The 21,100-nt window shown below is 44.8% G+C and overlaps 1 protein-coding gene across 1 annotated transcript in view; it reads right to left on the reverse strand.

The window, feature by feature from the left end:
• Positions 1-844: 844 nt before the first annotated feature.
• The window catches only part of HOMER2 (homer scaffold protein 2), a 303,905-nt gene continuing 283,649 nt past the window's right edge, over positions 845-21,100 (reverse strand). Inside the window, exon 9 of the mRNA XM_069624981.1 lies at positions 845-3,244. Within this exon, the coding sequence (XP_069481082.1) occupies positions 3,056-3,244 (189 nt within the window). The 3' untranslated portion in view covers positions 845-3,055. The remainder of the gene's footprint in view (positions 3,245-21,100) is intronic.

A 21,100-nucleotide genomic window follows, 5' to 3' on the forward strand; every position in this document is an offset into this window, starting at 1 on the left:
TGGTCAATGGCTAGAAATTATTGCAGACCAGTGTCCAGACAGACATTTCAACAGTCCACATACTTACTCCTCAAACAGTACACAATTAGTATCAATAGTCTTATTTGGGCAACAGAGTACACAGACTACATATCATAACTCCTGCATACATAAGAGTACAATATTTGTTGTATAGGCAACAACAGTGGAAAATGTTCCTTGTTAACCTAAAAGCGGCAACCTCGTACTAGCAGCAAATACAACAAAAATCCAAACTGGGGCAATCGACCGATAAATTCCATTGTAAAGATTTCTCTAGTGGCATGGATTTCATGTTCTACTCTAAATGATCAAAAGCAGCCATTTTGGGAAGCACATTCTTAAATTACAATACATCCTGTCATTGCACACTATATTACAGTACATTCCAACCTTTATATATTAAAGCAGGTCAAGCACTTTAACCTACTGCAGGTCATAGAAGCAAACCAAGACCTGTACCGTCCTTTGTAGGGTCATCAGTGAACACTTCAACAATTTCCCATGGTAACCATTTGGTGTTCTATGAATGCAAGCAAATCAAACCTCATTCGCCGCGATGGGGTTCAACACGTATATATCAGTGAGACATTTTAACGGATGCCACCATAAACCTGCAGCTCCTCTAGCATTAGAAAAGGCACTGAACCTTGCCCAGAAGAGTAGCTTTCCGATCTTGTTGGCACAGTTATGCGCTATGCTGGTCTGCATGTATATCTCTCGCGGAAAGTGACAACCGAGGACTCCATAAGCAGTACAGTCAGGAAAGAGAAAAATTAGATTGCTGAAACGGGGCTTGTTTTTACAACAACCACTCTTTCACACATTTTAAAATATTAATTAGTTTATTAACCTATCAGAAAATCGTGTGCTTTAACATATTTTTGCAGCAAAGTTCCCATATAATTGTGGGATCCACATTGGACTGAAAATTAATTCCAATGGGACCTTCTTTAAACCATGAATTTGAATTCCCCGCGAATTACGTCACAATACAATGCAGCTTTGGAACAGAATGGAAATAATTCTCTCGTGTAAACGGTATTGCTTTCTATTACGTGGCATTACCCGAAGAGGATCAAGCAAAAAGGCCTTTTTTTTTAGTTAATACATTCTATGTGCCTTATTTGCAGTTCAACTGATATAGTGGATTGGTAGACCCACATGCAGAACAACTTTCATACAGCAGTGGGTTTTCTTTTTTATAAATGTATAGTTAAGTTTCAATATTTTGAACAGAATATTTCTTGTAATTCTATAAAGAAATGGTGAGGTTAAATTCCAGTTAGTCCTAAACTTCATGTGAGAATATAGACACCTCTTTACATTCCTTCCCATGGATTCAGCTTTGTGGTTTCTATGCAGATATAATTTACATTCATTTGGCATTTTACAATAAATATGTATAGAAGACAATTATGTCTAACCAACCCAATTTTTACAAGATCTTTCAATAAATATCACATATTAAAGATACAAAATACAAGTCGAGTCAGTATAAACTACAACGGAAGGCAAGGTGTGAAAGGACGAGAGAGGATTCAAGGCTTGGGATCTTAGAAGGCTTCTGCAAAATAATTCAACCAGATAAGGAAATCAATCTTAGGATCTTTCTGTACTTTCGTAGGTGATCCATATCCAAGTCATGAATGCTAATAAATATACACACACTACTGCTGAGTTACACATGACAAACTGAAAACGGAGTGAAAAGAAATTTGATTGGTTGCAGACCTCAGTTAGCAATGCTCAATATCAATACTTTGAGTACACTTTGTTACCCTTTCACTGATTGGAATAGCTCCAATCCAGTGGCACACCGAAGGCCAGCTATAGCCACACAGTTCCATACATGGCATTTCAGGTGGTTTAAAAAAAGAGGGCTTCAACTGCAGACATGCCGTTGAAATGGTCAACAAGCGTCCAAACACTGTGGACATTTACAAGTCAAATTAAACTGGTTACATATCAACTCCTGTCTCACTTCACTATCTGTTTCATGGCCTTATGTAGTCTCATACACATAACTTGGGGAAAGTTCATACGTGGGGAATAGGACAAAGAAATTAATGCTGCGTGGTATGTTTAGGTTGCTACTTAACTATATACAACACCGTCTCCCCCCCCCGTTTGATGCACACTTTTCTTTTGTAGACAATATGGCATTTCTTATGCCTGTTAAAAAGAACATCTGCTTCTTTCATTGGTCTTTTGCTGAAGACAAGTCTATGAAAAGGTATATACGGGTAGATGTAGGATCTGAAAATGAACTAAGCATCCAATAAACGCACCAACCAGTCAAATAGCAGCACCACAAAAGGATATGCACGCCCATCATAAAAACTGCACAATGTCCCATCACCCAACATACTGGACCACTAAGTGGCAAAAAGCAGTACCATAAACAAATTCACCCCTATTGTAAATTATGTACTTTACCCATCAATAGAAAGACTCTAAGAGTAACATTCTGAAGACTATTTGAATTTGTATTCAATGTAGCCACATCGGCAGAACATCTTTACTAAAACGTGTCGAATCATATCCACATATTACCCCCACATTTCTTTTACTTGTCCGATTAATAGTTGGACACCTTGGATTGTAATAACGCAAAGCAGAGTAATTGCTTGTCTGAATCTGTCCATATTTTGTATCTGTAATCTAACGAATAAAGTGTCTTGGGATTTATAAAATGTGCCTTTTCTATTAGAAAATAGAAATGTCTGTGTTTAAGGTCGTAGCAGCCCTTGAGAATTATACAAGTTTCCCTGAATCCACAAGTTAGGTATCCATTTCAGGAAGACTTAATTCCGGAATCCTGAAACGGAATCATCCATGGGTACACAAACCTACAAGGTCAGATCAACAATTCTTCACAGAAACCAGTGAGCTGTCCAATCAGTGCCAGTGCACATCAATCTCACCACTACCAACAAACGTGGCGTCAGTGGATCGCTCAATTCAGACTTTGCAAAATACACAGAGGGAAGAACACCAACCCCTTGTCCCCAACAGAATCCCAGTCCACACCACTTTAGCTATCGATTCCCAGTTGAGACAGTCCTTGTCGAAATTCATGCAAGTCATCAATTTTAACGTCTAGCACTTCCAGAAACTGTTTGAGTTCTGTTTTTAGGTGCCCGTGTCTGTGCTTGCTTTCCTCAACATCGGCTTTCAGTGCTCTGACTTTTTCTTCCAATTCCTTGTTCGTAACCTCTGCGGCCTGTTGATAAAGCAAAATAAAGAAAGGTGAGTTAGATGTGCGACATGACATTTTTCAAGGACAATAAAACATTACAAGCAGCTATTGGAATAACATTTATTATACGCACTATACAGTTATGGATTCTCTAGGTTACACAGACGATATCAAAATTTAAACCTTTGAAACTTGCTTTAAAAAAAGGCAGCAATATCCAATATCCGTCGGTGATGAAGTGACCACTGGCTAGTATGGTTTGTATTTAAAATGGTGTTCTGAAACCTACCTGATCGTTCAATACTCTTTCGGTCACTCAGTATCTTAACTTGGTAATCTCGGAGCAATGACTAGAGAAGCATCAATTCTTTAATGTTTGGTTAGATCAAGGTCTACCGCTCTTATAGCCACTTACATCGTTTATGAAGCATCTCCACTAGTTTTGCGTTTCCTTGATGTCAAGTCCTGGCCATCTGCAAACAGATCATGATGGCCGAGAAACCAAGCAACCACAAGCCAATTTAGAGGAACTTGGTGCACATTATGCCCACAATTCAATAATTAAGCAAATGTTCTATACTTCTGGTGAGTTCTCAACAACAAAGGCTTTAGCGCCCAAAAACCAGGATATTGGTGATGTCTTCATCCTTTTGGAGTGCAGTTTCATGACATGAGTGTCAGCTCTGGCGTAGCCCCTTAGTTGATTGCTGAATCCTGCTATTTTTAACTGCATTCCAGAACGAAATGTTTATTTAAATTGCATGCATTGGGGGTCCAATGGGCTAGTGTTGTTCTTGGCATTGAAGTTTTGGTTAGTGCCAATGGATTTGTTCTGGTTCCTAGTGGACTATTCTGTGCTTCTAGGTCTCTGTCAATTTTTGTTGCGGGATGCTACTAATTGGGTCCATGGTGGGGGTGGGATGTTTCATGTTGGATGCATTTCTACGATTGCTGTGTTAGCCGGTCATGGTTTGGATGTTTTTGTCTTGGATAATATTTGACTGTATACTTTATATTTCATTCCATTTCTAAGGTGTTTGCACCTTACTATGTGCCAGTGGTGGGAGTGTTATGACATAGTCCCCATGACATGGACTGCAGCATGTCTTTTCTAGTTGGATTTGAATATGTCTTGGCAATATATTTTTGTAGCTGATGTGCCTTGGTGTTCAATTGTGTCGAGACATTGACTCATGGGGGAGGTCTAGTTATTACGTTGATGTTTCTGGTTTGTTACAGACGGAGTAGTGGGTGATTGGGGAATGGGGTTTGGTGGATTGGGTGGTTTGTGATGTGCTTCATCTCGGGGGGTGGCGATATCTTATGAATGTGGGAATTGTTTTCCTTGGTGCGGCTGTTCACACTGCTTCGCTTTACCTTGTATTTCGTGCCGTTGGGGTGTGCAGGAGGTGGGATGTGGTGGGGCATTTTGGTTTGCTTTTGGGTATTGTGTGGTTCTGAATATTTGTTTGTAGTTTGTCGGGGGTCGGTTGCCGTAGTCTGTTATTAGGAATTGGGAGTGATAGAGGGGTGTGCATCAGTGGCGGGGGGTGGAGTTTTGGCTTGATTTTACAGATTTGTTATCAGAGTTAGTTTGATTGGGGGGTGGGCTGGGACACTGGGGCTTTAGAATGTATTTTTTGGCTTGTTGCGTTGTGGTTTGCTCTCTGCATCGGTTTCTGAAGGGGTGTTTTAGGTGTACAGGGTGTGGGTGTAAATAGTTTACCAGGTCATTTGGATCTGTTTGTATGGTCTTTGGAATTGTGTTGGGATTGGGGTGGGGTGCTGAAGATGGATGGTGATGTGAGTGTTGTGACATGGAATGTAAATGGTTTGAATAATGTTAAAAAGAGGATGAAAGTGTTGCATTATTTGGATGAACTAAAGGCGGATGTGTGTTTCCTGCAGGAGACTCATTTGATGAAAGAGGAGATTGAAAGGCTGCAGAAGGGCTGGGTAGGGAAAGTTTATGGTGCTTCTTTTAATTTAAGATCCAGGGGGGTGGCAGTATTGATTAGAAGGAACACTCCTATTAAGGTTTTGAAAGAGATGACGGATAGAGAGGGGCGGATGGTGGTTCTGTTATTGGATATACAAGGTCAAATAGTAACGATCTGTAATAGTTATGCGCCGTCGGTGGATGACGGTACTTTCTTTAGAAAAGTGGCGCAGGCCTTGCAAGACATGGGTTCACGGAGCATTGTTCTGGGTGGTGACTAACATTGTATTGGATTCCGGTATGGACAGGAGTGGCACTTTGGCTAAGGGGGGAGTTCACAGGCAACACTTGGCATTGGAGGATTTACTTTTGGAACACAATCTAAAGGATGGTTGGCGGATGGAACATCCGACCTCTCGAGAATATAGTTTTTTTTTCGGGTGCGCATTCGGTGTATTCCAGGCTGGATATGTTTTTCACATCCGGAAAGATGACAGAATCCTATAAGACTAGCGAAATAGGCAGTATATTGCCATCTGACCATGCACATGCGATTATGCGGTTGCAGTTGAGGTATGCTCTGAAGAGGCATACTTCCTGGAGGATGAATGTTGGCTTGTTGCGCAGAGATGATGTGGTGGATTCGTTACGGAGGGAGATTGATTGTTTTGTGGAGGTTAATCATGTGAGGGGGAAGTTCGTCCTGGTATGGTTTGGGAGGTTCTGAAGTGCACAATGAGAGGGCACTTGATCGTTGTTTCTAGTGGACTTAAAAGGCAAGCTGATGCTAGGGAGGCATTGCTGGGGGGAAAGTTGAACGACCTGTCCAAGAGAGTTATGGCGGGCCCGGTTGGAGCTGAAGTGCTGGCAGAATTGAAAAAGACGAGGAGAGAACTGAAGTCTTTGATTGATGAACGTGCGGAACGAAGTAGCTTTTTTCTTAAATGTGCTTACTACAAGAAGGGCAAGAAGTGCGATAGGTGGTTGGCTTATAGGCTGAGGAAGAGGGAAGCTGAGAGAGCCATTCCGGTGATTTGTGATGGGAATGACCAAACTTACATATCATCCTGGTGAAATAAATAAGGTTTTTCAGGAATTTTATGTGAATCTGTACAGAAATGAACCTGAGGTGACCGGGAGGGGCGAGGCTTTGATCGATGGGTTGGATCTCTCGAGAATCGGAGTTCATGATTCAGAGTCACGGTTGAGGAAATTGAAACAGCCATTGGTAAATTGAATGTGGGGAAATCCCCTGGTCCTGATGGGTTTCCTGTTGAATGTTATCGATTGTTGCCACAATCGGCACTTCGGCTATGAGAGACATGCATTTGGAATCGTTTACTAATGGTGTCCTACCAGAGTCTACTAGGCATGCCATGATTTCGGTATTTCTGAAGAAAGGGAAGGATGTAACTCAGCCTGCGAGTTATAGACCTATTAGTCTTTTAAATGTTGATAAAATTCTGGCAAAGTTACTGGCAATTCGGATTGAAAACTTACTCCCAACACTAATACATGTTGACCAATCAGGATTTGTAAAAGGCAAGAAAACATCTAGTAACATTAGGAAGATATTAAATATTATTTCAAAGTCGGAGGGACGTCCGGGAGATTGTGCTATGTTGTCACTGGATGCTGAGAAAGCCATCGACAGAATAAATTGGGATTTTCTCTTTTCTGTTTTGTCCAGAATGGGCTTTGGTGAGAAATTTGTTTCTTGGATTAGGTTGCTGTACGCTGTTCCGACGGCTGAGGTTATCACTAATGGTTTGCGATCTTGGAGGTTTGTGCGGGAGAGGGGGACTAGACAAGGGTGTCCTTTGTCGCCACTATTTGTCATTGCCATGGAACCGTTGGCTGAGGCTATTAGGGAGGCTGATGAGGTGGTGAGGCTTTCGAGTTGGAGTTTGAAACAAAAGATTTGGCCGTTTGCGGGCGATATGTTGTTGGCCCTGGTTGATCTGGAAAGGTCTGTTCCGGCGATTATGAGGTTGATGGCTGATTTTCAGCTGTGCTCGGGATTCAAGATTAACTGGTCTAAATCGGAGGTTATGCCATTGATACATTTTGTGGACAAGAGGTTTATGGTAGAACTGGGATTTCGGTGGTGTCCTGATAAGATGCTGTATTTAGGGGTGTGGCTGTCTCCTGTGACTAGAGATTTGATCTCGGAAAATACTAAATCGGTGTGTAGTGGGTTGAGAGTGGAGCTAGACAGATGGAGTTTGATGAATCTCTCTCTTTGGGGCAAAGTGAATACCCTGAAGATGATCTCGGCCCCAAAAATTAACTATGTTACGAGTATGCTCCCTTTGGTGTTACCATCGTCATTTTGGAAGGACTTGGACAGAATGCTTCAAGAATTTTTGTGGGACAAGAAGCCACCAAAATTAAAGTTGTGGATATTATAACTGCCATTGAATGAGGGTGTTTTAGGGGTTCCTAATTTCAGGGCTTACCACTTGGCCTTCATGGATGATTTTTTGGTACCGTTTGTGGATGAGCAACTAGATGTGTGGGTGGAGGCTGAGACTAGCTTTGTTGGACCATTGACTCCACGTGCGGTCTTGACTTCAGTTTCAGGAAAAAGTTGTGCAAAGGATCCGCTGGTTGAGAATTTGAGGTGCTCATGGAAAGGTATTTGTGAATGTTTGAAGGTGGACGCATTTAAGGAACCTGGTGCATCGTTGTGGCTTAATCCTGCTATTAGGATTAATGGTAATGTGGTTTTTTGGGTGGAGTGCGGTGGGTGGCTGATCTGTTTGAAAACGGTGTTTGGATGACAGCAAGAGATTTGCAACGGCACTTTGACAGAGAATTTTAAGATCTTGGATTATGTGAAGCTTAAAAGAGCGATTGGAGTTGTGGATTTTGAAAGGAGAATTGATCTGTGTTTGTTTACTAGGAAGCCAATTGGGAGGGAAGGTGGACTGGCGAGTCGGGTGTATAAGGAGATTGTGTCGCATTACAGTGGTAATGACTTGCTAAGGGAGGAGTGGGGTAGGAGGATAGGCTCGGATATTTCTGAAAGATTTGTGGCGGCGGATGTGTGAAAATGTTAAGCTGTGTTCTTTGGGGCTTACGGAGAGGTCGAGACAGATAAAGATACTTAATCTGGTTTTTTGGTCACCGGAGAGACTGGTGAGTAGGGGGATGTCGGAGAGCTCGGATTGTTGGAGGTTTATTCATCTGGAAGGTACGTTGGAGCATATGCTGTGGGACTGTAGGTTGGTGAGGTTGTTCTGGGATGCTGTTGGTCTGGTGTGTGGTGAGGTGATTGAGCGTTTACCTGCCTTAGACTTCAAAATGGTGATATTGGGGGATGATCTCTGGAAGGTCTTACTATGAATCAGAATAAGTGGTTGTTCAGAGGGACAATGATTGGTAAGAAAATTGTTCTGTGTAACTGGAAGACTGTTTTGACTCTGAATGTTGAGACGTGGATGACTGAGATGCAAGATTTGGCAGCTATGGAAAGGTCACTTTACAGAAGAGAAGGGAAAATGAGTTTGAGAAGATCTGGGGTACATTTCTTCAGCTATGCTAGACTTGGTATTGTATTTGTGTATATGGGGATGGGAAGGGGGTGGAAATGGGTTGTTGTGAATTTTGTTGGGGGTTTATCTTGTAATGTATATAGTTGTTTCGTGAACTGTTTTCATATTTTTGGAATTATTGTTTTCTGGAGTATCCAGATGTATGTGGTTTTACGGTTTTGTATATAAAATGTTAAAATGAAAAGTTTTAAAAAAATAAAAAATCCACTCCCGGCGATCAAGACACCCCACTCCTTATATCAGGGCTCTGCAACCTTCGATTAGTCCCTCATAGCCAATTTAATAATCTCTGTGCCTAGATCTTAGGAGCTGCTGCCTTAAATATTTACGCAGATTTGGGGTTCACAGCATTCCCAGGCACAGCCAAATTCCAGAAATCCCCAATATGACCAATGCCATATTTCATAATATCCACTATCGCACATCGTCTGATCCCGTAATGCCCCAAGCAAGCACATACAGCCAGGGCTATATTAAGTTTACAAGTGGCCGTGAGTGCAATCATTTGAGGGGGCTCAGGGTGATTGAAAACATCTCTACAGCAAAAACATTTGCTGGCTGCGCTATCTAACTAGGATAGGAACCTGTAACATACAAGCTACACTGCACTCTCTGCAGCAGGCACCTTAGCTTGCAGAGCTATGTTACTGGGATTGAAACATGTAACTGCTGAGCGGTCACACCAGTTTATCCTAGGTCATCTTCATTAAATCCACAGCCGATAGGGTAGAGTAACAGTTACATATATAGTGATTCTCTCTACAGAGCTCTTGTGTTTGTAATGAATGGTATCACTCCCAGCTCGGTTCTATGTGATTTTAACAAAAAATTATACATTTTAGCTGAAACAAAAACAATAAATAAAAACAAATTGAATCTTTCCCCGTTTCCCCATGTTTAAATTCCCACCCCAAGCCCCTGTCTACCAGATTTAACCCCTTAGCCCGCATGTTTATTTTTTTAAAACTAAACAACCATTTTTTTAAAAGTATTTTTTTCGTGCTTGGTTTCATTTAAAATTCACTATTTTTTATTCGTTAAAATCACGGTTATACCCCCATGCCATCTCTTCGAAAACGCCATTTAATTTGCTAGCCTGTTCTGCATGAGGCCCGCACCTAATAACTCATTGCCATGAGGGCATCCAGTGATAGGAGCCGGGAGCAAGATCAACCATGCTCCAACAACCCAGAAAGTGGTTTCACAGTTCACCAAAGTCCAGGATGAACAAAAGAGTCTGAACAGTTGGCTAATGAGGTTGCAGCTTCCTTGCTCTATACATGGGTGTACCAGATGGAGACTCAAGGCTGTTTTTGGGGCGGGCAAAGAGGGCCGCTGCCTGGGGCGCAAGTACTGGGAAGGTGCAGGATCCACTGTACCCAGTTTGCGTTCAGAGACAAACGTACGAGTGCTCTGGGTATTTGGCAGGCTTTTATTGCTTTGCCTTTCAATAACAAAGAAACAGGACAGAGTCCATCAAGTATGCTTTAGGTCGGATGTCGGCAGATCATTCTTAATAGGGAGTGATTAGTAGTAGATCACATCAGACACCGCTGTAAGTTGGTCATGAGCAGTCCCTATTGTTAGTGGAACGTCCCTTAAGAAGTACAAATATCGTGCAAATAGAAATGGAAGGGGCGTATAACCAGCACAGTGCTGTGTGAAACAATAACTACAAGCAGGCAACTTTATAATGCATTTTCTTCACTGGTGAATTTAAGCCTCCATACTACAGCTGTAAAACCTAGAGAAAATGTGTTTAGGCTCCCATTAACATACCTGTACCAGGTAAAGGTGGAAAAATAGATGTGGTCTAGTGGTTATATTGCAGACTGAGCTCAAATGTCCGCTTCACTACTTAGCGAAGTGTGCAATCCCAGTACACATCAGGTACACTCACTGTGCTGGAGGCACTACAAATGGGAGCCCCTAGAAGCAATTCCGATCAGTGTGCGCCATTAAAAAAAAAACCTCACTCGTGGTTTACTGGACTATAGTTATTGACGAAGCCAACAATGATGGGTTACAAGGTTTTAAATGCTTCCTTCGTTGCCACGCATTCATCATACAAAGAAACATATTTTGTTTCCAGATGTGCGGGTCGCCCTGAAGATCTGTTGCTGAGGAGGATCAGAAGTGAACCGGATAAAACCATGACTAAAGATTGGGGCATTGGTTGTGCCTAGAAATGTAATCCAGTGTAAAATGATTGCAAAAATACATTACGAAACAGCAAACACCCTTGCAGCAGCAACATTTGGGAGATTGTGGTTTAAACAATGGACGTGTGATATGAAAGCCAATTTTGTTATTGTCTTTTGTATAATAATTACACGTTAATGAGAATAGCTTTTGTTTATATTGCAATCATTTTATATTATTGCAGAGGGAATGCCGTGCAGGACTCCGAGCATAAGAGTACATTCTAGGTTTTCACCCTGGAGGCCATTTTGCCTTTACACTACCCCCTCTACCCCCCACCCCCCTATGGACTCAACTTCCAGAGGCCGAACCCTCTTCTTCCACGTTTTGTCTCGATTGTGAGGACAGCAAAATATGTAACTTATTAAAAGGCTCCCCACTGGAACACATTCAGGCAATTCTTGAATTAAACGTGACCAGTATGGCTTCAAAACTCATTCATTTTAAAGCCCAGAGGAACTAAACCGCGTGCATTTGTCGCACTGGAAACATAAACAGGCTGTCCTGTGTGAGAGAAAGTATTCATGAGGTCTTGCCAATCGTGCTTTTGGGAATGGACAGCAAGGGTTCTGACTGCAGCCGGATAAACTGGACAAAGACAGCACGGTGCAGGTCACAAGGAAAGAGGCTTTTAAGTTTGTTGTCTGCCTGTGATACTGTCCCATTTCAGATGCAAAATACAAAAAGAAAATGGATTTTCCATTCATTAAATTTGCCCATCCGGTTTGCGATGCAATGTAGTCCTGTGAAGCCCAATTTGTTTGTTTTGGAAGCCTCTTCTCTTGCAGTTAAAGCATCACATTAAGAAAAAAATAATAATTCTACTGGCAACAAAGTGTTGTGCTGCAGAGGAAGACAGCATGCGGAGCGCTCACAGTTCGGCCAGTTAACAAGATATGAAAAACAGAACATATGGTGGACGAGAACTGCACAGGCGTGCCTCAAAACCGAGAGCCTGACTGCAAATAAAAAATTAAACACTGAAGTTGTGAAGTTCATTTTGAGGGTGCTGGGGGAGGGGGGTGTACTGTGCGAATGGGGGTGCCTGTCACAGACGAGCCTTTTGCCGCATGGTTAATCCGGCCCTGCGTGCAGCCACTTGCCATATTAACCCATATAGGCCCCATAAGGCCATATTTCAGAATTCCTCAATTAGCACAGGCAGCCAACAGCACGCAACTTATCAATCACATACGTTTAATCACACACCCAAGCACGCAGGCGAGGAATGCCCTAGTTCATACACACATTCCTTGCCCTTACTGCCCAAATGCCTGAAAATGGCACACTCGCGACTGGCCATGCTGCAGTAACTGCTGCAATGAGCAGGTAGGTTTCCCCACACAGCTCACCAGTGCCAATTTGCCTCTCCTTTGCCTTCTCGTGACAGAGCATCGGTAACCTGGCAAGTGCCTGCATGGCACTTTGTGTTCATTTAACTAACGCGTCACCAAAACAAAAACACGTGTGTCTGTGGTGAAGTAAAAAAAAGGGAGGTCTCACTCACACAGATGGGAAACCAACACACATTGTCTAGTTAACAGTGTCGGGTTACATGATTTACATGATTTCTCGCAGAAAAATACCATGTCTGTTCCACATTCCAACAGAAATCACTTATCAATTTTAGAAAGGTTCTAGCAAGTCTGTCAGCGTAAACATCGCCATGCAGGGTCTGCTACAGATGAGCACAATGTTCTGTCAGTTTAGCGTTGACTTTAGAAATTGGTCAGGTGCAGGGGTGATGTTGACCAGCTGCCAAGATGGCCGCTCTTGATTAGAGCACCGAGCTATCCTGGTAGTAATATCCTTAAGGAGTGGAGCATGGCTGTCCTGGGGCGGGGGGGGGGGGGGGGGGTTACCATCCGGAGAGTAGCGGACAGGGACTACCCTGGTTGAATTTGGTGGCTGTAGGGGTGGCTGCGGAACTGGATGACATCCCAATCCTGATAGATGAGCGCTACGTCCTGGCTTGTGGCAGAGGGTGATGGATGGACCGGAGACCGGTAAGGGCCTGGTGGTGCATTGGTAAGACTGCCGGCCCTCGCGGAGAGCCTGGCAGGTGAACAGATACCATTTTGACTGGGATATGCCCCTATAGCGGGCGGTGCGAGCTGCAGCATGCCCGGAGAGTAGCGTGGGTCACGCACTGGAGAGGACGGATTGCTTCGGTGTGAGTTGGTGCCCGGTGCTGGCGGACTGACTGCAGGCTGCAAGGGGACAGCTTGTGCGCGACTACTCCAGTGGAGTTGTCAAGCTTGAGAATGCTGGTCGGTTTGCGGTGTGCTTTGAAAACAATCAAGGCCATGTGACTTCACCCTAGGCGTGGATCTGCGGCTGCAGCCAGATGTTGCCCCCATTAGGACTAGCTGTTCAGTTGGAGGGTTGTTCCAGCAGAGCAACCCTCTCTCCCGAGCTCCTGCAATTTACCCAGGGAGAAGATCAACTGGCACTCGTAGTGAAGTAGGAAAGTTAATTGGATCACAAGATATAGGCCAGTTTGGTTGACTGGGGCAGCCCCATAAACTATGGCGTGCAAACACAATGTCGCCAAGAAGCAAGCTAAATTAGACTCTTTCGCCAGGTCAGCACAACCATCACTGGGCCCGAGTGACCTTGTGTCTCGCAATGCTGGTGATGATGCCCAACATGACGCACAGGAATATCCAATTATGTGAGCCATGCACACCCTGCAAGAGAGCATTGGCGGCATCAGTGACAAGATTGAAACCCTGCCGGCGAGGGTGGAATCCTCCAATGCAAAGATAGATGAGATGTGTAGCAGGCTAACAGAGGCTGAACAGAGAATCTCCAAAAGTGAGGAGACCATGGGGGAGTGGAGATGGTATGCTTGTTATTCTACCTATGCTAGGGGAGTGATGGGCTTGATGTGCATACATGTGGAGTTCAAGCTCAGACCCAGAGGAGAGGTGTGTCATGGTGGGGGGGGGGGGTATGAGTGGGATCCCCACAGTCATTCTGAATGTCTATGCACCAAATGTGGATGATTCAACATCTGTTTCATAAGGGTAGGATGTACCCTGAGTACGAAGTTATGATGGGTGTTGACTATAATGTTGCTCTTTGCGAGCGGTTTGATTGCTCCACTGGGAGAGGCCGAAGTCATCCATAGTCTAGGAGACTCACCAGGGAGATGTCTCCCACACTGGATGTCTTGGCTATTTGGAGGGCTAAACATCCCCAACATGCATGATTATACATTCTATTCTACAGCACATGAAACCCACTCGCAAATTGATCTGTGGCTGGGGACTGTCTAGCATATTGAACGTAACCCTTTCTTACCACCAACCGGTGCTGCGAGAGGTGTGTATACTGAGTAGGACCCAATGGGCAGCCACGCGGAGGTCCAAACCAGGCTCCCTTTCGGACCTAGTTGGAGGATTACACTATTGTCCGGGAGGTGTATAAGGCATACATGCAGGGGATTTGCACCACTAAGGCATCAGGAATTCTAAAGCTGGTCCAGTGAGAGTTGAATGAAGGCAAGGCAAGCTTGAAATCGCTTTATGATAGGCAGGCTCACAGCAACTCACCTGCTATATTACTGGAGATACATGGTTGTCATGCAGAGTTTCGCACACTTGCAGAGAGGGAATCTAATTTGTGTGGTCACAGACCAGACCAATTGCTTTATGGTACACTGAATCAGATAGGCTGGGGGAAGGTGCTAGCTCACCTAATTAAGCATGAACAGGGCTCTGTAGACAGCCCCTCACTGGCAGACTCAGTGGGTGGGTTTGCTTGCAGTGCAGTAGGCATTAACTGAATTATTACACATCTCTCTACACTTCTAAGCTTGTTAAGTCCACATCCCACTTGGCCGCTTACCTGGCTACAGCCTCACTGATATGGATGAATGATTAACAAAGGGTACCCCTGGATGCTTGTAAGGAATTCGACCATTCGCGAGAGTTCGCTCACCTGGCTTTTTGATTTTTTAACAATGAGAACAAATGATGGGAGATCAACCTCAGAGGACTGTGTGAGGCCATTCCACACACAGTCCCTCTGCTTCTCGCACACAACGCATAGTCACATGTACTCCGGGAAGACAGCCTACAGGCACCATCTTCCCCCGTCATATTCAGCTGGAATGTGACAGCCCTGGGTACATCAAAGCATCACCAGATGGGCAAAGGCATTCCTTCCAATAGCCATGAGTAGCCCACTTGAAATATTAAAGGCTCCATGGATCTGTATTCCTTTTGGCTACTCCGGCGGGTGGCAGTGCATACTAACGAGACAACTGAAGCAAGCCTAGAGGAGAGGCTTGGTTGCCGGAAGAGACAACAGGTAGGGGGGAGGAACACCCCTTTGGTATGCAATGTGTCAACTTGAAGCTAGTTCCCACCTCTCTGTATGAAAGACAGCGAATGGCCTGTCTGGGTCCAGCAGTTACCGGAGGTGTCCCTTTCAGAGGGATGAAGGATGTGATTTGGGAGAGACAAGAAGTCTGCACCCAGCACATACTTCAAGGGAATCGTGCGCTTTAATCAACAGTCAGAGGGCTCAATTAACCAGGGAGATGGGTGGGACTTAAGTATATATTGTCTGTGGGGGTGAGTGGGCACGGTTTGTTTAGTTTTATAATTAAATAAATGGATCTGTACATTTGGTTACTTCTGTGGGGTGTAGTCAATGATGGCAGAAACGAACATGACTGACTGCGTGTATTTGCTTTCTTCTGTTTCTGTTTATATGTGATGGATGTTTACCTGTCTTGTTCCACATTGTGGGCGCCCTGTAAATATTTTCATTCTTGGTAATGTACCTTGATACCTGAAACTAACACACCATGTGCCGCTGCATTGAATAATATGATGAATGAGACAATTGTTGATAACATTTACTGTTGGTTTCACAAGATAAGGATTGTTTTTGTTGATAAGCTAGGGCAAGTGAACCCGATGAAGGACGATTGGTCCGAAATGCATAAGTCTTTTTCTTGCCCTTTGCTCGAGAAATAAGCACCAGTTTCTTGGTGTGATTGGTTTTGATTACAAATAACCAATTATTGTACAAAAAGATTTTGAAAGGAATTTCATTTGACTAATCCGAGATCCTGCAAAAAAATTGGACTAAACTCAGAAAAAACATATTAACCCTATTTGGGCATAAGGTTATGTGGTCCACACCGATGGCTCATAAGCCTTGGTCTTTTCTTCGCACTTCGTATATATTGTCACCCCTTGTCTGTCCTGTTGCTGAGCACACTAGTCCTGACCTCATGCACAACAGAAGATTGTTGGTGGGGACCCAGCATTGGTTCATTAAGGTAGGCTGAGCTTGCACCAATCACTGGGGCACATTTGGCTTTAAAACAGGGCTGAACCCCTCACTTAGCAAATCATTCAATGACTTTGAAAGGAGTAAGAAGGACTAATTTGGACCCGGGCTGAAGGTACAGTCTACTTTACATCGTCCGCCAGTGAAGGAGGGCAGGAGTTCCAAGAGGGAAGCAATATCCCTCACCTAAACATCTCCCAAAGAACTTAGAGGACCCGTCCAGCAGCTCCAGAACTGGTACACAGCCAGCACACAGAGTGCCCTATTAGGTGCAGTCAGCAAGCTTCCTAGGTGGGACATGCCAGAGAGTCTAAGGACAGGGCCATTGCCTGCAAACACTCTCCTGAGCTTTGGCCTGTCCGCCTTGAAATGACACGAGCCATGCAAAGAAGCTAGGAGGAGTGACACACAAGCATCATCTAGCGTCCATCATTTAAGGACATTTGAGACAGTCGAGTCCTCAAACCTCATTCGGCTGCACCACTGACTGTTGTCATGCCGCAGTCACAAGAGCCATCAGATCTGCCAACCAGTACAGCGACAACAGTTCTTGGTCCTGAGCCGGTGCGCTGGACAGCATGCAGACGTCGGCCCAGCCTTGCTTGCCGAACTGCCTGCCACCTAGTACCTGCAGCTGTCTCCCACCACTAACTCTGTCTCAAGGGCTGCAGAGCGTCCGGCAACCGCCTCGATGCGGTCGAGCATCAAGACCTTCTTGAGCACCAGGTACATTGTGTTTCTGTCCCCTGGTCCTTCTCCGAACGCCCCCAGAGACAGTTACGACCCTTTGCCTCCTTGGTGATGAAACCAATAAACTTGGAACAGTAAGACAGATTACTTTGCCTACTACCCTCCTGTCAGTATCCAGTGTGCACCCCTTTCCTTCCTGAAACAGTCTGTCCTCTGTGTCCCTTTACATGGTGGGTCATATTTGTAGCGTGCTAGAACTGTCTGTTGTAGATATGTGTATACAACCTCGACTGTACAGTCCCTTTTATCATTGGGCAATAATTGCATTTACGCTGTGTTGCAACTAACCAATGATCCACGAACGTGCAGATATAAGTCTGCTGTTGAGTCCACGTTACCAAAATTGGACCAGGAGGTCTTATAATTCACTTATATTCCAATCTGTTGGGATTCCTTCTGGTGTACTAGAGGTGTGGGGTTGATTGATGGTTTAGACCCCGATATTCACCCCTGGACCACTGATGCCCCGAAAGTTGATTTGTCACAATGCCCCCATAACAGTGGGAGAAAAATGAAAAGAAAAACAAAATGAATCAGTGCTGCAATATAGAATCTACAGTCAGGAAAGGTGTCTGGGCCAGAATGGGGGTGGGTGTCTACTACTGAAGGATGGTCTCATTATCATACTTCCAGCCCACTGCTAGAGTTCCTACCAATGGCATTACCTCAAAGCAGTTTTCACCCTCAAGGGGTACACGACAGGGATGTTCCCTCTCCCCGATATTATTCGCTCTAGCTATGGAGCCCTTGGCTGCCATACTACAGGAGCATCATGTCAAAATAGAGCTGCGTTGTGTTTGTTCAGAAGGCTGTATTATCATTATATGCTGACAACTTGGCCTTATTTATTAATATCTGGAGAGTAATCTTCAGCCGGTCATGGATCAAGTTATGCAGTTAGGGGTTGCGGGGAGAGGGTTCTGTGGCCTGCAAATTAATTGGAGCAAGTCGGAACTCTTTCTCTTGACCGAGGTGGTTGTGCCTGGGAAGTTCAGTGAACAGTTCCTTTGGTCTCCTGAGAAGGTCCAATACTTGGGGATAAACATGGCGCGCTCAACAGCCCCACTGTATAAGGTGGAATATGCGCCGCTCCTAGGTGAGATCGGGTACAGTGAAGAGGCGGCCGTCACTTCTTGTCTCCTTCATGGCCAGGATCACCCTCATCACAATGGTGATACTGCTCAAGTGTCTATCTCTTTGTCAATATACCTACTGCCCTCACAAACAAGTTGTGCGATTGGCCTGGTTGGCCTTTGTTTCTGGTGAGAAATCTGCTTGTGTTAAGTGGGTTACACGGAGGCTGCCATATAATGTAGGGGGGGGGGTGAATGTATGCTCTGGTGGGTTCGCTGCATCATGTGATATTTTGGTTTCAGAACCCCAGACCACACAGAGAAAACATTTAGAAAATGTTGGCATTTCCCTCTAACCTGCAAAACAATCTTATTTCTGACACTAGTTGCCGTCGTTCCTCGCTTGACACGGTTGGTAGGACAGTGCGGGTCTCGGGTGGTGCACAAAAAACGTGCATTGTACTCCCCCAAGAAACCACACGCCTATTTAGGTAATACTGCTGCCCCCTTTCTCTGAAGACAAAGGTATTATGCAGGATTTACATAGGGCTGGGATTGTCAAATTTGAGGATCTGTTTCAGGATGGGAATTTTCCATCTCGCATCATTGATTTGCTATACAATCAAATTAAGAGGGAGATGACTAGGTATTTGTGTGTGCCTGATGAGCCCAGGGCTAGCCCTTTGCTGAATCATATGACCACAGCCACATATACCAGTGTTGCATAAGCTGTCCCTAGCGGCCTTGCCGATTGCCACCTCGAAGGCTTGCCACCTCGAAGGCTAGATCGCGGTGGGAACTCGCACTGGGCACCCTCACAGACGATGCAAACTGGAGTAGGATCTGCTGGCAATCCCGGTACATCTCCCTACATTTTAAGCATCGGGCGCTGCAATACAGGTACTTGCACCAGACATATTAATAGACTCCACTTAAGAAATTCGACCCTACAGCGAGTGGAGCGTGCCCTAAATGTGAGCTGACGGGCGCTGACTTTATTCATAGGACATGGTCATGCCTGAGAGTTGTTGAATTTTGAGCTGCAGTTACTGAAATGTTGCCTGGTATTACGGGCACTGAAGCGATAGAATGCCCGTTAATATGTCTATTGGGCCTTCCTCTCAGATTACCGGAAACATTGGATCGATTTGTGGCTTTGGCATTACTTTTGGTACAGAAATGTATTGCACTGAAATGGATGGATACGAATACACCATCCAAGGACCAATGACTGAGTGAGCTGACGAAGGCCAATGAATGTGAAGCGGTTCACCGCGGTATTCCAGCAACCGGCGGCTAGACCAAGGAATGTTTGGGGTCACTTCAGATACCACTTGCTGAACAGGGTGGCGGAAGTATCTGTGGGCAAGAACTGAGGGGACGTGCAGTGAGGAGAAAATTGCAACTTGCTTGGCACTGCACGGAGTATGTAAAGGCCCGACATCATTAACTGCATATCTACTGTTGATGCGTGCTTCGACTTGCTGGGCTAACGAGCTAAAATATGCAGAAAATAAGACTCTGAATTGCTGCAATGATGTAATTGCTTTGTTATGGCACGATCAATAAAAACAGTAAAAAAAAAAAGAAATTGGTCATGTGCAAAGGAAAGGTAAAACACCCCCATCTGCAACAGTTTAGTGTGGGGCCATTATCCTGCCACCCATATACAGCTAAATAGGTAGAAAACCGCATACATACACCCTTCAATAACTATACTCCTAGCACCACATTGGGAGGGTGGGGTGGTCTGGGTGAGGACTTCTTTCTCTTCTTCCAGTGGTGCCCACTCAAGTCCAGAACCTGGGACAAGAGGGATTGCTACATCCTGGCCAGGGCTAATGAACCAGAGTTTCTTCCTGAGCACATGTACTTCCTCAAACATATCCATCTAGTGACTCTGGAGCACACGCATGCCTCCTATGGTCTACCAATAAGGGCAGCTTGTCCATAATGCCAGCATAGTAAACACATGGAGCGCTCTCTGCTGCAACAAGCAGTTGAGGGAGCGCTCCTGTGCCGGCTGGAACTGTCAAAGGGAAACGTGGTTTCCCTTTGACAGTTCATACCACTGCACGCATGTGCAATGAGCCATGCAAGGCTGGGGCATCTTGCTTCTCCAGCCTTGCATGGATCTTTGAAGATGCAGGGTGGGGTACTGCCGCTCTGAATATTCAAGTATTTGCTACTGCACCCCTCGCACATTCAGGGGGGCGCCCCAGCTGGTGCAGGAAGCGCTCCCTGCTTCATTGCAATTTTCACTTTGCACGGAGCCGGCTGTCGCAGGATCTGAAGGAGCAGATTCTGGACCGTGGCTGCTTGCAAGTAAAAAAAAAAAAACACACAAAAAAGTGAATGTATGCGTGATGCATTTGTGATGAATGGGTATATGTTTCGGTGCGTGAATTAAGGAGTAGGTTTTGAAACCCTCCCACATCCCCAAATCACTGCTGGGGGCAGTGGGGTGAGTGGGTGCCCTCAAATCAGAGGCCTGCTTACCAGCACAGTTAATCAAAGCAGAGACCTGCTCGAGCAGGGAATCATTGGGGATTCATTAAATCAAAAGGCCGCTCGCCATACTGTAGAGCATCCCTATCATTTGAGAATGAATCACACCGTTCAGGTGACAGGCCTTTGATCCGGGGCACATCCTTCCCCTGCACCTCCAAATCAGAGGCTCGCACAGGGGGTGCATTTTTGACCGGGAATCAATGTTAAAGCAAACATGGAATCATGTTTGCTTTAACAATGATGACCAGTAAAATAAAACGCCAAGCCAGAGGCATAAAGCAGAACCACAGTGACTGCAGCAATGCACTCCAGCCCGGCGCAGCCATTTAACAACACTTATGTTTCCATGGTAACTGTTACGTGGCCAGGCTGAACTGCATTGCTGCAGCCAGTGTGGTTAGGTTTTCTGGCTCTGGCATGGCATTTATGATAAAGCCAGCATGTTTATTACATTGCTAGATTGGCATTTGGGTTCAACCAGTCTATTTCTTGCTGTGGCATGACATTTTTTACTGGGAATTTATGATAAAGCAAACAT

The sequence above is a fragment of the Ambystoma mexicanum genome, chromosome 11 (genome assembly GCF_040938575.1).
Source record: "Ambystoma mexicanum isolate Mex_15411 chromosome 11, UKY_AmexF1_1, whole genome shotgun sequence".
Taxonomy (NCBI): Eukaryota; Metazoa; Chordata; class Amphibia; order Caudata; family Ambystomatidae; genus Ambystoma; species Ambystoma mexicanum.